Below are 17871 nucleotides of genomic sequence, written 5' to 3'. Positions count from 1 at the left end.
AGCTTGGCAACAGGCCATGAAGTGGGGGCCATGAGGAGTGCTGGTATTGGGAGGGTGTTGAGGGAGGATGTTAAGGCGGGGATCTGGGTGCTAATGGGAACTAGGCAGGAGCAGGGGCGCAAGGAGCCTGGGTATTTGCCGTTTCTGGATGTCCGGGTCTTTGAGTGTCTGCATGTCTCTTTCGCTGTCTCTCTGAGTCTTTCTCCCCATCTCTCCACCTGTCACTCTCTTCAATTCAGTCTCGGTGGCTTTTCCTTCCTGCCACTCTCCTCGTGCCTCCCTGAGTCTGTCTCTAGTTCTCTCTGACTCCGCGGGCAGCGCCTAGGTCCCCCGCCCAGAGTCTGGGGGCGGGTCTCGCCGCACTGGCGGGCGGAGTTAAAGAGCTGCACCACAGGACGGCTTGGTCAGAACTCAAGTGGCGGTGCGGTGGATCGGGATTGAGGGCCCGGGGCCGAGACTCAAGGGCGTGAGTACAGCCAGAAATGTGTGTGTGTGTCTTGAGGGGGGTCGGGGTGGGGTAACCCGAGCGCGCCCTGCTCTGGAACCCGAGGTGTACTGGCTCCCGGGCTGACAGGGCAAGCGCGAGTGTATGCGCGCGGGGGCCTTGTGGGTCCCCAGGACCCAGAACAGAGCTATGTGTCCAGGACACTGAGGTTCGGGGCATAAGTCTGTACTCCAGACGGTCCCTGTGTTTGAGCGCGGATTTTTCTGCGCGCGGCGAGTCCTAGGTACATCCTTCCTGGGTGTCCCAGGTGGGCAGGGTCCTCAAGAAGACCTCCCCCCTGCCCCAACCCGGCCCCCCAATCAGGATATCTCAGACAGATCCAAGCGCTGCCCTGTGACACCTCCTTGAGGCTGATTGAGGTCAGTGGAATTCCATAGTCTTAAAGGATGGGCACCCCGTTACGGACGTGATGTTCTGGCTGCCTTCAGGTCTCTGTCTGCCCATGGCAGGCACAGCATGGCTAACTACCCCTATGTGAGAATGGGATGCCCTCCTGGGCCCCCAGAGTGAGAGTTGTGTGACCTGGACTGTTTTTGGACCAGCCGGGGAATATCGGGATGGTAGTGGGAGGAAGACAAGGGGGCAGTGGGCAAGCTGGGATTTGAACGAGCCAGCCTTGTGTAACCCCAACACCCTGGGCACTATCGAATGGCCGCGGCCTCTCTGTACAGTCCAGCTTGGGTTTCTGAGTGGTAACTTAAACTCTGGGCTGGTGGCTGGCGGTGACCTGGGTTGGTATCTGCAGAGGGGCTTGGATGACTCAGGAGTCATTCACAAAATGTGACCCTCCCTTTCCTCTCTGGCAAGACTTGGGCCCGATTCTACAAATCCCAGGTGGCCAGGTAACAACATACTGGGTATGATAGTGGCACTAGCAGCAATGAGAGGTACCTCTGATCGAGGGCCTGCTGAGTGCCAAGCACCAACCCGAGCACCTTATAAGTTCTGTGTTGTCATCCCAGTTTCGTGAAGTAGGTAATATGGTTTCTGTCTTTTACCGTGGAGGAAATTGAGGCTCAGAGAGGTACAGACACTAGCCTGAGGTCACACAGCAAAGCTTTATGGAATCCTCTCCAGGGAGTCTCACATTTAAGTGTGGCCGGTCAGTGCTCCGGATGGTGCTTAGAGGCAATGGCAGCCCTGGAATAATGTAATTACTACTGGTGGTTTCTAAACTTCTTTTTCTGCCAGGATCTCCTACAATATGCCCAAAGCTGCAGTGAGACTCCCCACTCCCCACACTAATTTGTCAGCTTGGCCTTGCCTTCCGAACTGCCCCCGAAGTTCTTTCTCAGAGCTCCAGAAATTTGGGGCAAGCTCCCTATCAGCTCCTGGCACTTTGGCAGAGTATGAGTCTTGGTTGGGGCAGCGCTTTGGCATAGAGGGGGTCAGGGAGATTCCAGGAGCCAGGATGGGGGCAGACTGTCTTGATTACAGGCTTAGAGAGGGAGTGAGGAGCAGAGCTGGGATGTGAGGGAGTGGGACCAGTGTCACGTGCCTGGCTATCATGCTGGTGAGCCCAAGCACCTGTGGTTCAAAGAGAGGCAGGTAGGAGGTTTCCTTCAGGTCAGGGTTTCTGTCCCGCATTCCTTTTTAGGAGCCCATACACCTTGTATGACAAGTCCTTATCTGGCTGCTGGTCTAACCTGACAAACCAGAGCTCCATGGGTGTGGGCCTTGGAGCCACTGGCACCTCCATCTCCAGATAATTTGCGGCCTTAGCAGGATTACCTGCTAAGCTACCTCAGCCAGGGCAGGGCTGCTGGGTGTCCTGCCTGGTGTCTGGGATACCACTGGGAGCTGGAGCAGAGAGAAGTGGGCGGGCAGCCTCCCACAGCATCCCGAGTGTCAGTTTTGAGTTGCTCTTGCTTCTGTGAAACAGTAAGTAACAGTAGAAGTAGAAATAGTGGCTAAAATTTTGCAAGCTACCAGCCAAGCCTCATCTTGTTGACCTGTCCCAAACCACCTCAACAGGTAGGTCCTGTTCTTAGGAATCCTCTTCCCAGGTGGGTGAGGGGAAGCTGAGTGTGGGGACTGGACTTGCTCCAGGCTGCATTATGGGGGAGGGGCAGAGTCATGGTGTGAACCCAGGCTTCTCCGAGTCAAAACCACACATTGTAAAGGGAGATTCCATCCCCAAACAACTTTCATTTCATTTTTTAAAATTTAAGTTGAAATATAATATATGTGGAGGAAAGGGCGCATTCCAGAACTGCACAGTTCAGGAATTGTCACAAATTGAACCCACACATGTCACCAGACCCAGACCAAGCGAAGGAAAACTGCCTGCACCCCAGAACGTGCTTCTCTCCACCAGTGAACGCATCTTGACTCATTTTTCAAGTAGTTAATTTTTAAGTAGACTTTATTTTTTAGAGCATTTTTAGATTTACAGGAAAAGAAAAGAAAACAATGTTGAAGTATAGTCCAATGCGCCGTTCAACCTTACAGTTTCCAGTTATTTCCAACCAGTGTCTGGCATGAGTGTGGTGTGCTCGTTACAATTAATGAACCAATACAGACACATGGTTATTAATTAAGGTCCATAGTTTACATCAGAGTTCACTCTCTGGGTTGTACAATCAACTCATTAATTTTATTTAAAAAACAACAAAAATGTTTTTGAATGGACAATATGTGCTCATGGTATAGAAAATCAGAAAGTCCCCCAAAATGAATCGGGGGAGTTAAGTTTCCCTTGCACCCCGCCCCCAGTCCTGGCAGGTCACTTCCAGAGGCAGTACACATCAGCCCTCAAAGCACTTTCTGTAGGTGTTTTTGCCTTAAAAATTTGAGGCAAAATTCACCTCATGCAAAATAACTTTTTTTAAAGTGAACAATTCAATGGCATCTAGAACATTCACAATGTTGTACATCTGCCATTTCTACTTTATTCCAAAACATTTCCATCACTCCAAAGGGAGACCCTGTCCCCCAGCCCCTGGCAACCACTAATCTGCTTCCTCTCTACGGGTCTGTCTGTTCTGGACATTTCATACAGATGGGATCAGACACTGTGAGAGCTTTTGTTTCTGGCTTCCTTCACTCAGCATGTTTTCCAGTTCATCCACACTGCACTGTTCATCAGAGCTCCATCCATTTCGTGGCTGAATAATGTTTCATTGTATGGATGGATTGCGTGATATTTATCCATTAATGAGTTGAGGGCCATTGGGTCATTTCCACCTTTTGGTGATTGTGAATAGTGCTGCTTTGGACATTCGTACACAGTATTTGTCTGAGTTCCTGTTTTCCATTCTTTTGGGTATACAAAAAGTATCCAGCCATGTAATATGAAAAATAGAGACAGTTATTGAAGAAGATACAATACAAGAAACGTTGTACATAGGACAATGACACCTCAGTTCCCTTGAAAGTAGGCACCTTGGTACCTCACACAGTTCTCCCAATAGCCATCAGCTGTCCCACTATATTTTCCTTAATCTCATTGACAGTCTGAGATCTCTTCTCTTTCAAAGGTGATTTTAGCTTTGGAAAGGTCAGAAGTCACAGGGCACCAACTATAGGCTATAGGGAGGCTGAGTAACCTTGGTGATTTCATGTTTTGCCAAAAGACTCTGCACAAGATGTGATGCATGAATAGGTACATCGTTGTGATGAAGTTACCAGTCAGCAGTTGCCCGTAGCTGTGGCCTTTTGAATCATCCAAATAGTTTCTGTGGAGGAATGTTGAGGCTTAAAGTAACATTTGATGTAGATTCGTTGCTCTACTTGCTCAGTTGTTTTGAAAGCAACAGCCACACAGTACACATGCTCACTCAACAGCGTCTATAACCCCCACTGACTAGTACAGTGCAGTTGTCATTTTTCACACGTGTGCAATCCAGTCCACTCTCCTTTGCTGCCAGGTTACACTGATGTTGTGCAAACCATTCTCGTTATATTAACAATGGCTGGATTTTTCCAGGACAGACCTTGTATACCTAGGAGTGGAATTGCTGGGTCATGCGATAATTTGATATTTAACTTTTTGAAGGACCACCAAACTGTTTCCCGCAGTGGCAGCACCATCTCACAGCTTTATGTAGCACTTTCTTTTGGGGGCTGGGAAGGAGTGCTCTTGTTTGGGGGCAAGGGAAACCCAGCTGCAGAAAGTAGACAACTCCCTCATTTATTGAGCTCCTCCCCTGAGCATCAGCTGGACCGCTTGCCATTATTCTTATTTTGTAGAGGAGAAGACTGAGGCTCCCAGGGTGACAGCTACTTTGGGACCAATAGCTTGTGCTCTTTCTGCTAGGAGCAGAGCTGGTGTCTGCCCTGGGAAAGGCTGCAGCCCACGCCTGGCTTATGGGGGGTGGTGAGGTGGGCACAGGGCTTCAGAACTGCTCCTCCTGGCCCTCCTCATGCACCCACCTCCCCAGATACCCACCCACCTGTGAGGTGGGCTCAGGGCTTCACTCCCTCTTTTCTCTGACCTCTCCACAGACCCACCAATCTGGAGCAGGGACCCCTTTTCCAGGGCTGGTGCTTTCCCTTGTTCCAATCATTCAGGAAGACGTTTTCTTTGTTGGGATATCAGCTGGGACTTTTGGGTGGGGTGGGGCTCTTGCTGTGACTCCACTCGGAAGTCCCCCAACACCCTGTGAGGGCTACTGGAAATGATGGCGAAAGACACCAACCACATCCAGTGCGTGCTCAGTAATTCTTTAGAGAGCGAGGGCAGGGGGCTGGCCAATGGTGGTAGCAAATGGGCTGTTGAGGCAGAGCTGGGTCTGGAGGAGGAGGAGCTGAGGTAAAGGCATGACAAGTGGAGGGAACAGCATGTGCAAAGGCTTTGAGGTTCGAATGAACTTGGCATGTGGCAGCAGTGGCCAGAATTGAGTGAGCAAGAGGGAGAGCGATAGGAGACAGGGCTGGAGGGGTCAGTGGGGGCCAGGCCACACAGGGCATTATGGGGCATGGAAAGGACTCTGAATGGTGTTCAGAGTGTAGTGGGGAGCCACAGGAGGATTCTGAGCAGGGGAAGGCCATGGTCTGGTTTCATTTTAGGGAGGTCCCTCTGGCTGCTGGGTGGAGAATGGACTGCTGGGGGTGGGGGCGGGACAGAACCAAGAAGACCAGTGGGAGCAGCTTGCAGTGGCGACCTGACCTGGGCTGGGATGATGGAGATGGAGAGAAGTGAACGGATATGAAAGATGCTTAGGGCAGACAACAGATTGGTTGTGGGGGGGGAGGGGAAGGTAAGGTAAATTTGAGGATCTGGGGATGGCCCCAGGGGTATCCAGGAGGTGACTGGACCTACCAGGGGGTTATGCACAGCTAGACACCAAGACATGGGAGGCACTTCTGAGGTGAGGTCACAGTAACCACAGGTGGGGGTGAGACCCACGTCCCCAGGAGGTGTATACAGAGGGAAAGGAAGAGACAACACAGGGCCAAGCTCCACGGAACCCCAACATGTACAAATTGGGTGAAGAAGGGCCCAAAACAGATTGAGAAGGGGTGTCCTTGTGGTTGATGTGGAGGATGGGCAGGGATCAGCTTCTGAAGGGCTTTGGGTGCCAGGCTGAGGGCAGTGGGGAGCCATGGAGGGTATTAGAGCAGGGGAGTGGCAGACCTTCAGAAAAGTGACTGTGGTGACTGAGACAGGATCCAGACAGCAGCCAGGTTGCCCTGGGTTAGAGGCAATCTGTGTGGCCCCCCCGTTGGCTGAATAGGTTGACTCTTCCCACCCCAGGGGTCTTGCCCCTGCCAAGATTGTCACTGCCCCCACCCCTGCCCTTGTCACATGCAGGAAAGGTCATGATGGTGTGGGTCTGGAGATCATCTTTTATAGCCAGCCCAGTTTCAGGTGGGGAAACAGGCCCAGGGCAAAGCCAGTCAACAGAGGAGTCAGGACTAGTACCCAGCTGCTTCGGCAGTGTGTGTGCATTTAATAAGAAAGCCCCCATTCCCTGGCTGGTGTGGCTCAGTGGATTGAGCGCAGGCCTGTGAACTGAAAGATTGCCGGTTCAATTCCCTGTCAGGGCACATGCCTGGGTTGCCGGCCAGGTCCCTAGTAGGGAGTGAACGAAAGGCAACCACACATCGATATTTCTCTCCCTTTCCTTCTCCCTCTCTTCTCTTCTCTCTGAAAATAAATAAATAAAATCTTTTTAAAAAAGGGACTTCTGCCAAGATGGAAGCATAGGTGGAGACGCCGTGCTTTCTCACACAACCAAGTTTAGAGACAACTAAATATTAGCAACAGAAAACACAGCCAGAACACAGAAAATTAAACTTTTCAGAAGTCTGTTAACAACAAATTCTTCAGCCTGACTGGTAACAGGGGCAAAACCAGCAGCTGGCAGAGCGGGGTTGCACAGGAAAACTCGGTCAGACGAACTCAGGCGTGTGGAATCCAGGTGCAGGGTTGGACCTGGTGAGAGACCGAGCAAGTGGCCAAGCGAGCGACCATGGGGAATCAGCGAGGGAGCAGGGCTGGGGGTTGACTGTGGTTGCGCATCCATGCATGGATAGACAAGCGAGGGAGTGGGCGATTGGATGGGACCCAGCAGGTCCCCAAGGTGTGCAGTAGCAGAGGGTGCCGCCATTTCCCCGCTCTGACCCCACCTCCACATATAGCGTCATAACCCAGCGACTCTGAGTGGCCCGGCCCTGGTGAACTACCTAAGGCTCTGCTCGTCACCCACAGGCGGAAAACAGCAGAGGGGGCTGCCATTTCCCTGCCCTGACCACGCCCCCACATACAGCGTCACAACCCAGCGACCTGGGAGTCCAAGGCTCCGCTCCTTATACTTAAAGGGCACGAACAGACTAAAAATGGCTCAAGAAGATCTCAAAGCCCCAGAGCCTATAAATCTAAGCAATGAAGAAATAGCAAAACTCTCAGACGCACAGTTTAAAACATTGGTGATCAGGATCCTCACAGAACTAGTTGATTATAGCCACAAATTAGACAAATATATGAAGGCGAAAACTAATTGAAATGAATGGAATTGCACAGGAAACCAATAGCAATGAAAAGGAAACTGGGACTCAAATCAATGGAGTGGACCAGAAGAAAGCAAATAATGGCCAAACAGAAAAGAGAGAAGAAGCAAGAATTCAAAAAAATGAGGAGAGACTTAGGAACCTCCAGGACATCTTTAAACATTCCAACATGCACATTATAGGGGTACCAGAAGGGGGAAAGAAACAGCCACCAGTGGAAAACTTATTTGAACAAATAATAAAGGAGAATTTCCCCAGTCTGGCAAAGGAAATAGACTTCCAGGAAATGCAGGAAGCTCAGAGAGTCCCAAAGAAGTTGGACCCAAGAAGGAACACACCAAGGCACATCATAATTACATTAACCAAGATTAAAATGAAGGAGAGGATCCTAGAAGCAGCAAGAGCTAAGGGGACAGTCACCTACAAGGGAGTTCCCATCAGACTGTCAGCTGATTTCTCAAAAGAGACCTTACAGGCAAGAAGGGGCTGGAAAGAGGTATTCCAAGTCATGAAATCCAAAGACTTACAACCAAGATTGCTCTATCCAGCAAAACTTTCATTTAGAATGGAAGGACAGATAAAGTGCTTCTCAGATAAGGTCAAGTTCAAGGAGTTCATCATCACCATGCCCTTATTATATGAAATGTTAAAAGGACTTACCTAAGAAAAAGAAGTTAAAAAAACATGAACAGTGAAAGGACAGCAAACTCACAGTTATTAACAACCTCACCTAAAACAAAAGCAAACTAAAAGGACAGCTAGATCAGGAGTGGAAACATAGAAATGAAGATCTCAAGGAGGGTTAGCAACAGGGGAGTGGGAGGAGGAGAAGGGGGGAGAAGGTACAGGAAATAAGTAGCATAGACAGTAGATAGAAAATAGATGGGGGAGCAAGAATAATATAGAATCTAAAGAACTTGAGACACATGGACATAAACTAAAGAGGGGTAATGGTGGGGATGGGGGGGTAGGGTGGAGGGGAATGAAGAGAGGGAATAGAACAACTGTAATGACATAATCAATAAAAAAATAAATTTAAAAAAAAGCCCCTGACTGACATTCTTCACTCTACTCAGGGCTCTGCTCAGATACCCCTCCCCAGAGAAGCCCTCCTGGACCACCTCCTCTAACAGAATTGCTCTCTCTCCTCTTACTTTGTGTATTAGTGTCCTGGGGCTGCTGGGACAAATGACTGCTAACTGAATATTGTCCCCACCCCCCAACACCCTCAAGACAAAATTTTCTTCTCTCACTGGTCTAGAGGCCAGAAGTCTGAAATCTAGCAGGGCTCTACTCCCTCTGAAGCCTCCAGGGCAGGATCCTTCCTGACTCTTCCAGCTTCTGGTGGCCCCAGGCATCCTTGGCTTGTGGCGACATCACTCCAATCTTGGCTTCCATCTTCACATGGCCTTCTCCTCCTCTGTGTGTCCAATTTTCCTCTGCCTCTGTCTTCAAGGGACACTTGTGACTCCAGCTAGGAACCCACCCCCCCAATCTAGAATAATCTCTCCATCTCAAGGTCCTTAATCCCATCTGCAAAGATCTTCCATATAATGTCACATTCCCAGGTTCCAGGGATTAGGGCACAGTGTCTTTGGCAGGGAGGGACAATATTCAGCCACCCCTCCACTTCACCTCCTTCTTGACTTGTAGCCTTTGTATGGTGTGTTTTTTCAATCCTCACCCGATGATGTGTTTATTGATTTTTAGAGGGAGAGGGAGGAAGAAAGAAAGAGAGAAGCATCTATGTGAGAGAGAAACATCAATCAATTGCCTCCTGTACGTGCCCTGACCAGGGACTGAACCTGCAACCTAGGTATGTGCCCCGACCTGGGATCAAACCTGCAACATTTTGGACATTTTGGTGGCTCCAACCAACTGAGCCACCCAGCCAGCGCTGTGCGGTATTTTGTCATATCTGTTGGTGGTCGCCTCTTCTGAGGACCAGGGATACGTCTGTGCTGTTCAACATTATATCCTCAGTGCCCAGAAAAGAGTCACACACGTAGCAGGGGCCCAAAAATGACTTGCCAGCTGAATGCTGGAGAAGGTGCATGTAGGGTGCTTGGTGAAGGGCCTGACCCACGAGTCGCAGTTTTAAGAAGTGATCACTAGCTGGCTTCCCTCTGGAGAACCATCATGCACCATTAAATTGGAAAAGAAATAAATACCCACAGGTACTTCCTGTCGAGTGTGTCACCTGGCACTCCCATGCAAGGGGTAGCCCAATTGCACGGCAGCGTCCCCACATCTGAGGGTCTGCCTGGGACTTGTGACTTGGACCTCTCTGTGCTTCATTTTGGGAGGTTGCCTAATCCCCACCCCTACCTCCACCTGGACCTTTTAGGGGGCAAATCACCTATGCCAGGAAGTTTATATTTTACTAAAGATTTTAAATTGTGGTAAAACATAACATTTACTACCTTAACCATTTTAAGGGTGCAGTTCAGTGACATTCTGTACATTCATTTTGTTGTGTGACCATCCCCACCATCCATCTCCAGTACTTTTCGTCCTCTCAAACTGAAACTGTCCCCATTAAACACTCACTCCCCATCCCTCCTCGCCCAGCCCCGGGCTCCCACCTCCTACTTCCTGTCTCTAGGAGTCTGACTCCCCGGGACCTCATGTAAGTGGACCCACACAGTATTTGTTTTTGTTTTTTTTTATTAAGATTTTATTTATTTATTTTTAGAAAGATGGGAAGGGAGGGAGAAACAGAGGGAGAAAAACATTGATATGTGAGAGATACATCAACTGGTTGCCTCGCACGTGCTCTCAATTAGGGACCCAGCCTGCAACTCAGGCATGTGCCCTGACTGGGAATTAAAGTGGAGACACTTTAGTTCCCAGACAGGCAGTCAATCCACTGGGTCACACCAGCCAGGGCATATTTGTGTGTGTGTGTGTGTGTGTGTGTGTGTGTGTGTGTGTGTGTGTGTGTGTTACTGCCTTATTTCATTTAACACAATGTCCTTGAGGCTCATTCGTGTTGCAGCATGTGTAACAATTTCCTTTTCAAGACTGAGTAATATTCCACTGCATGGACATACCCCATTTCACTCATCCATGGACACTTAGGTTGTTTCCACCTTTTGGCCATGATGAATAATGCTGCTGTGGACACGAATGTACAAATATCTGAGTCCCTGTTTTTACTTCTTTTGGATATGTATCCAGAAGTAGGATTGCTGAAACACGTGGTCCTTCTGGTTCATTTCCTTTGAGGAACTTCCATACTGTTTTCCATAATATGGCTGTACCATTTTACATTCCTACCAGCAATGCATGTGGATTTCAGTTTCTCCACATCCTTGCCAACACTTGTGTTATTTTATTTTGATAATAGCCATTCTAATACGTGGTCATGTTGTCTTCATTTTAAGTCACACCCTCCCAGTGGGCCTCTCCAAATTTGGTGACGATCCACCCAGATCTTTTCTCAGGCTGTAGTAATCAATAGAAACTTCAAGCCTTCCACATGGCTGATGATGTTAGACGTCAGCTGGTGGCAAGCCTGGGTCTGAGCCCCTAGTGGGGACACCAGCGGCTAAGGCAGGTGGCGACTGAGGCTCAGGTGAGGACCTGGAGTGCAGGGTATCCTTTCTTCCTTCCTTCCTTCTTACTTTCTTTCCTTCCTTCCTTTTTTCCCTTCTTTCCTTCCTTTCTTCTATCCTCCATGCTCTTTAATGATTTTACAGAGAGAGGAAGGGAGAGAGAGAGGGAAACATAGATTGAACCCACAACCTAGGTATGTGCCCTGGCTGGGAATTGAACCCTCAACTTCTTGGTGTATAGGACAATACTCCAACCAGCCAAGCCACCCAGCTAGGGCTGGAGTGTAGGGTTTCTTTATCTGTGGTTGCCAGAGGAGGTAGGAGCATGTAGGGCACCCCTGGCAAGTAAGATTGGGTGGAAAGAAGAGGGGAGGACAGAGCCCACCTTTCAGGAATTTCCTTGGCATTGTCTGAGATACATTGGTTCTCACTGTGAAGGTGATTGAGGCTGACCTCTGGTGGGTCTCTGGGGGCTTCTGCCAGCTCCTGTCTCCCTTGAGCTGGAGGCACTGACTTTGAGTTGTCTGGAAAATGGAGAGAATGATAGGAGGGAGCTCCAGGGGTACTTTAAGATGCCATGAGACAAGGCATGCACATTCCTGAGTGTGCTGCACAGCACGCAGGAAGGACTCCACACCTGGCACTATGTTCATATCATTGTTACCCACCCACTTTGTTCCAGTTCCTTTGGGAGCTGACTCTAGATCACAGACCTGAGAGCAAGTAGTTTGTCCGGAAAGTGACCCCAGAAAAGACGGTAAGGAAGAAGAAAGTGAACCTGAAAGGCTTGAAAACAGGGACTCAAGCAAATACTGACACATGTCCATGGAGGTTTTATAACAGCACATGGCCCAATAGGCAAAAGGTGGAGACCTCTGAGATGTCCACTGACAGACGAATGCATACGACAAACCCCGATAAACTCTTGCAATGGCATGTCGCTCAGCGGAAGGAGTGAAGCACCGACCCAGGCTGCAGTGTGGGTGCACCTCAAAAACATCCTGTGGGGTGGCAGGAGCCAGACCCCAACAACCAGAGTGTATGAGTCCATTCGTGTAAAATATCCGGAAGAGGCAGATCCATAGAGATGGACTGTAGATTGGTGGAGGCCAGGGGCTGACGGTACAGGGGAGGAGGAGTGGTGCTCATGGGGACAGGGTTTCCCTTTGGGTGATGCAACATTTTGGGACTAGACAGAGGTGATGATTGCACAACAGTGTGAATGTACTAGGTACCACTGAATTGTGTGCTTTAAAACGGTTCATTCTATGTCATGTGACTCTTACCTCAATTTGAAGAAGGAAGAAGAAGCAAAAGAAGGAAGTGAGGCCTTTAATAGAGAAACTTTCTCTTGTGGGCAGCAGGAGTTTAATCCCATTGGCGGTGCACTTGGAACTCACATTTTGGGGCCACTGAGCCCAAGGGGAGGAAGTTCTGGAGTGTTTATCCAGCCACCTCATCAGTCATTGATGAGAGCGGCTTTTAGAGTGGGGTGTGTCTTAATCTTCCAGCCATGGGGGACAGAGAAAGTCAGGAGGGATGCCCGGCAAAGTCAAGGCTGAGGGCACATGGTGGGGCATTGCTGTGTCCATCTGGCCAGCTGGCTGGAGGTCCCTACTGGGGGCAGGAGAGGTATGTATCCTTGGCATCTGGGACTCACATGTATTGAGCGCCTACTGTGTGCCAGGCACAACATGCTTGACTCCACGGGTCACCATGTGTATGGCACGCATGTGGCTGGATGGCGGTTCCCACCTGTGCTGACCCCCACCTAATGGTATCCCCCCAGGATGCTGCCTGTCACGGAACACCTGCTGTACCTACTGGGACTGGAGAAGACCACCTTCCGCTTGTATGCCGTGTCTGTGATCGTGCTTTCCCTGATCTTCTTCCTCTTACGCCTGCTGCTGAGGTTCCTGAGCCTCTGCTGGCAATTCTACCTCACCTGCCGCCAGCTGCGCTGCTTCCCCCAGCCGCCCGGGCGCAACTGGCTGCTGGGCCACACAAGCATGGTGTGTGTGGGCTGGGTGGGGCAGGGCTGAGCAGATCCCAGGTATTCGGGGAGTCCAATGGACTGCTGGCTTCCCCCCACCTCCACCCACCCCCCCCAGCCCGGTTCCCGTAACAGGAATTTGGTTGGAGTCATGAACAGACCCATTTTATAGGATGTGAGACTGAGGCTCAGAGAGGGCAAGCAGTTTGTCCAAGGTCACACAACCGGGATGAGGCAGAGCTTACTTCAAAATTTTTTGTATAATTCCAGACTATTGCTGTACCTTTTATAGGATATTTGTTATATCCTATGATATAATGAGACATGATATATTCGGAATACAGGTACGGAATTCAGAATGCCCGTGAAGTTCATCGGGTTCATGGACTCTGTTTGGGAATGAGGGGGGCACGCTTCTGTAGATTTTACTGCTCCATCCCCAACCCCAACATGGTTTCATACTCTCTCCCTCCTTAGTGCTGTGGTCCCAGGACTGGACCCCAGGCCTTTCCTTGCATTTCATTTCTTATTTCATACATGTGTGCCAAGGATTATTCCAGGCAATTTATAAGTGTTAACTCATTCAGTCTTCTTGACAATCTTAGGTAGGTCCTGTGACTGTCCTGATTTCGCACTTGAGAATATCAAGGCTCAGAGAGCTTAAGTAGCTGGCTCTTGGTCACACAGCACGTGAGTGGCAGAGCTGGGTTCAAACACAGCTGTCTGGCTCCAGTGCCCCTGCTCTTAGCTCTCTTCCCTCTGATATCTTTAGTTTCTGGATAAGAAGGGCTGGACTTTTTTAGAAGGGCTTCAGAGGTCAGGGAAGAGAAAACCAGACCCCTGAGGGTGCTGAGGGCCCTCTTGCTGAGTGTGGAAGGGGACTTTGGAGAGGCAGTTTGGGGCAGCTGTCCTCAGGGTGCACTTGATGACCTTATTATCTACCACCTACTGCCCATGAGACTGTGAGCAAGCTCCTGCACACCCGCCCCCATGCCTCAGTTTCCTCATCTGCAATGCAGGGGCTGTAATCACACCTATAACCTCATGGGATTGTTTTGGTGATTCCTGCAGCCACGTCTGGGACAGCCTTGCCTGGAGCCTGCTACACTGTGTTGGGCGTATCTGTTCAACTCTTAGATGCTGCAGGGACAGGAAACATTAAGGGATTCCAGAAACATTTTAGATACTGCTTAGAGGGAGTGTCTCAGAAGGAGGAAGCAGGAGATCCATTTCCACTCAATAGTGCAAAGGACATTTATTTTATTTTATTTTATTTTTTTAATTCCCTCCCTGGGGCCAGCACTCACCAAGTTTTGCCTGTTTGTGCCCAAACCCCATCCCTCTCCCATCCTCCCAGTCCTGCTCAGGCCTTGTTCTCCCCTATTGGACCATGGTCCAGCCTCCTCCTGGGGCTCCTGCCTCCAGTCTCGCCTCCTCAGTCCATACTTCATCCTTCCCCTAGAAAGATCCTTTAATTCAGCCACCTCCCCCTCCCTACTCATACTCCCTCCACGACTCCCCACTGCTGTCCAGGGAAAGTCCCGGCTCCTCAGCTGGTGTTGAAGGCCCTCTTGACTCCGACCTCTACCCTGCTCACCTGTTCTACCACGCCGCTCTGTCCCACCGAATGAATGACTTCCAGTTCCCTTAGCAAGACTCCCACTCCCTGCTTCATGGCCTTTGCTGGAAACAGTGTCTTCTGTCCAGAATTATCCTTCTCCATTGGATGAACGTCTATTCCTCTTTCATGTCATATCTCCAGAGCCCTTCCTCCAGGAAGCCCTCTGGTTTGGATGGTGGTCCTAGAGGTAATAGCCAGGCCCTGGTACCTCGGGCAATTGGCTAGAGCTTGTTCCGAAGTCCAGCCTTGACCTCATGAACCCAGTCCACCTCCCTGGGCCACAAGACCTGGGCGAGGCCATGATATCCCTTGAGTGGGAACAGTTTCAAGGCTGATCCTGATAGAAAAGGAGACATAGGAGCCAGAGAGGAGTAATTTGTTCATTTATTCATTGATAATTGCTGGGTCCTACCGCTGGCTGGGCACTGGATTAGACCCCTTTGTATCCGAGCTCTCCTGTAATTCTCCTGGCCTGTGAATTAGGGGTGGATATGCCCCATAGTGTGGATTTGTTCTTTGGGGCTCAGAGAGGTTAAATGACTTGTACAAGGTCATACAGTGGCTGAGGATGGATTTTACTTCAGATCCTTCTGACATTGAGCCTGAAGTGCTTCTGCTTCATAGAGCGTGTTGGTTAAGAGCAGGCATTTGGAGCAGGGTGGCCCACGTTCAAATCCTGGCTGTGCCCAGTGGCAGATGGTGCCAGTGCCTGTCCACATCCTCTGGGCCCACTTCTGGATACAATGGCCCGACTTCTGGCTGCCAGCACGTGTGTTTTGGGGCTTTCTCTAGCAGCTGGAGTCCACTCTGCTGTGTGTACTGAGAGGTTAAGAGTGGCCCCCGCCAGTGACTGTGGGGCTGTGTGAGTTCGTGTGTAAACACCTCAGCCCCCTCCACCCTCAGGTGGGTTGACAGAGTTGTGTGTCTCCCAGGGGTCCCCCGTGGTTGCCCATGGAGGTAACTTCCTTGACAGCGCACTCTTGGCTGACAGCCGTCCCTCACTCCGTCACTTCCCTGCTTCCTTACCCATTGCTGGGGGGGATCACCACCCCAAATGAAGCTCCCTGCCCTGGAGCCCTTGTTCCAGGCCCTGCTTCTGGGGAGGCCCAGCCAGGCCAGTCACTTCCTCACCTATAACTTCAGACAAAGTAAAACGGGGAAATACTCTGTCTCGAGGTTCTTCTGTGGGTTGAATATAAATTTATGAAAAATCCCTCAAGCCACACCCAACATTGCGAGTGCATGTATGTGTTAAATACAACAATATTAGCAATGTTTTATTACTGACAGAGCAAGAACTCGATAAGCGCCAGCCGCTATCCTTGTGTTTATCATTCCTGTTTTTATTTCTTGAACGCCAGCTGGGTGTCAGGCCCCGTGTTGGGGTTCTCATGTTGTGTTACTTCACGAATCCTCTCAACTGTCCTGGGACAGGGAGTTGATTCTCTCCCACCTTTCATATGAGGAAGTGGAGGCGCGGTGAGGTGCAGCCAGTTCCCTGCAGCCACAAAGCCCTTCCTGGCTTGTTCTGAGGGCCCGGGAGGTGGCAGGAAGGAAGGAAGGAATGGGGAAAGCCAGGGCTGGGCACCTCCTTACTCTCCTTCTCTGCTGTCCCCTACAGTACCATCCGAATGAGAAGGGCCTCCAGAATGAGAGTAAGGTGCTGAACAGCATGCACCACGTGGTCCTGGTGTGGGTTGGACCTGTCCTGCCACTGCTGGTTCTGCTGCACCCTGACTACATCAAACCCCTGGTGGGCGCCTCAGGTAGGTGGGCAGGGCCTCTGAGGGAGGGGTGAATCCTCAACTCCCAGAGCCCACCAGGGCTTCTAGGCAGGTGGGCTATCAGAAGAAGGGTTAGTTGAGGAAGGCTTTGAAGGATGAATGGGAGTTCACCAACGCAAAAATGGCAATACAGAGAGTGGGGACAGCATGGAGAAATGTGTGACTAATAGAATCCCAGGAACTTTGAGAGGATGCTCTTCTACTGGGAAGTCAGAACCAAACACTTTCGGATAAGCAGTTGCCCAAGATTCTGTTAACTGGTTGTTGCTCAGTTCTATGGGCCCTCCTATCATTTGGATTCTGACATGCCTGCTCTGACTGTCTCAGCCTATACCCTGCCCTCCTCACCTGGGCTGACCCTGACTGACGGAGAGAGAGACGTAGGATTGTTTTTTTCCTTCCACTATCCACACCTACCCCATGGTGTAGGACTTCTGTGAAGGCTTGGCAAGCTCTTGCTCAGCCTTCAACACCCAGCTCCAATGACCTCCTTCTCTAGGAAGTCTTCCCTGAAACCCCAGCTGACTATAGCCCTCTTTCCCAGACTTTCCCATTCTCAGTCCTGACAGTGAAGGGCTGGGTGTGTCTGTGTCCAGCTCAGCCTTTTTCATAAGTGGGGCTCTGGATCCTCAGTGTGGCCTTGCATGTAGCTAGCTGGGTACCTCCCAAAGCATCAGGGGACATTTGAGAGAGCAGGGTTGGGACAGGAAGTCCCAGGAATTCCAGGATCTCTTGCCTCAGCTTGGGCCTCCACAAACACATATCTGGAGACCTCCTTCAAGGCTGCCACCAGGAGCCATGAAAGAGTAAGGCACTGCCATCCTTCCTTCCTCCAGTGATGCCCTCCCCTTGCCTCTCCACCCCCACTGTTGCATTTATGAGGGGGTGGCCATCCCCATTGTACAAAGGGGGAAACGGAGACCTAGGAAGAGGTGACTCTTCCAAGGGATGGGCACTGGGTTTGGGAAGAGCCCTGGGTTAGGATCCTGACTGGAGCATGCACCTGCCATGTGACCCAGAAATTCATCAGGGCCCCAGTTTCTGACCTGTAAAATGGGGCCATTGTGAAGACTCAAAGAATACGATGTAGCTAGGTGCTAATAAAGGTTTCTTCTCTGCCTTCTTAACATACTTTTTTTCTTTTTCTCCCTGACTCTTCCTTATTCTCCTGACCTCCCCTCCCCTAGAGCATCAGTTTCATGAGTGTCATCCTGTGTGATGTGAGACTCCAAGTAGATCAGGAAGTAGAGCCCCCAGCATGGGTTTGGCACTTAGCAGATGCTTGAGCCTCTTCTTCTTCCCTTCCCTCCCTAAGGGCAGGTGGGATATCCACTGCCTCCCCCACTAGAAGAACAGGATGGGGGACTTCAGGTCAGGGAGGGTGGGGCTGTGAGTCAAGTGAGGCCTGCTTCGGGGTGCCCCAGCCCCCTCCATGCCTACTCACCTGGGATGGGACA

General features: G+C 50.5%; 1 protein-coding gene across 2 annotated transcripts in view; it reads left to right on the top strand.

Moving 5' to 3' along the window:
- The first annotated feature begins 403 nt into the window (after positions 1 to 403).
- LOC119046766 (ultra-long-chain fatty acid omega-hydroxylase) overlaps positions 404 to 17871 on the top strand; it is a 32046-nt gene continuing 14578 nt past the window's right edge. The window contains exons 1-4 of one of the 2 annotated variants that reach the window (XM_053668030.1): positions 404 to 466; positions 9170 to 9275; positions 12806 to 13028; positions 16252 to 16396. In XM_053668030.1, the coding sequence (XP_053524005.1) occupies positions 12807 to 13028; positions 16252 to 16396 (367 nt within the window). In that variant the 5' untranslated portion in view covers positions 404 to 466; positions 9170 to 9275; position 12806. Of the gene's footprint in view, positions 467 to 2473; positions 2480 to 9169; positions 9276 to 12805; positions 13029 to 16251; positions 16397 to 17871 lie in introns of those variants that run through there. The other variant, XM_037141907.2, reaches the window with a different exon arrangement.

The sequence above is a fragment of the Artibeus jamaicensis genome, unplaced genomic scaffold, assembly GCF_021234435.1.
Source record: "Artibeus jamaicensis isolate MK-2021 breed Jamaican fruit bat unplaced genomic scaffold, CSHL_Jam_final contig_477, whole genome shotgun sequence".
Classification (NCBI taxonomy): domain Eukaryota; kingdom Metazoa; phylum Chordata; class Mammalia; order Chiroptera; family Phyllostomidae; genus Artibeus; species Artibeus jamaicensis.
The sequence above is the reverse complement of the archived record's forward strand: the minus strand, read 5'-3'. Positions and strand labels throughout refer to the sequence as shown.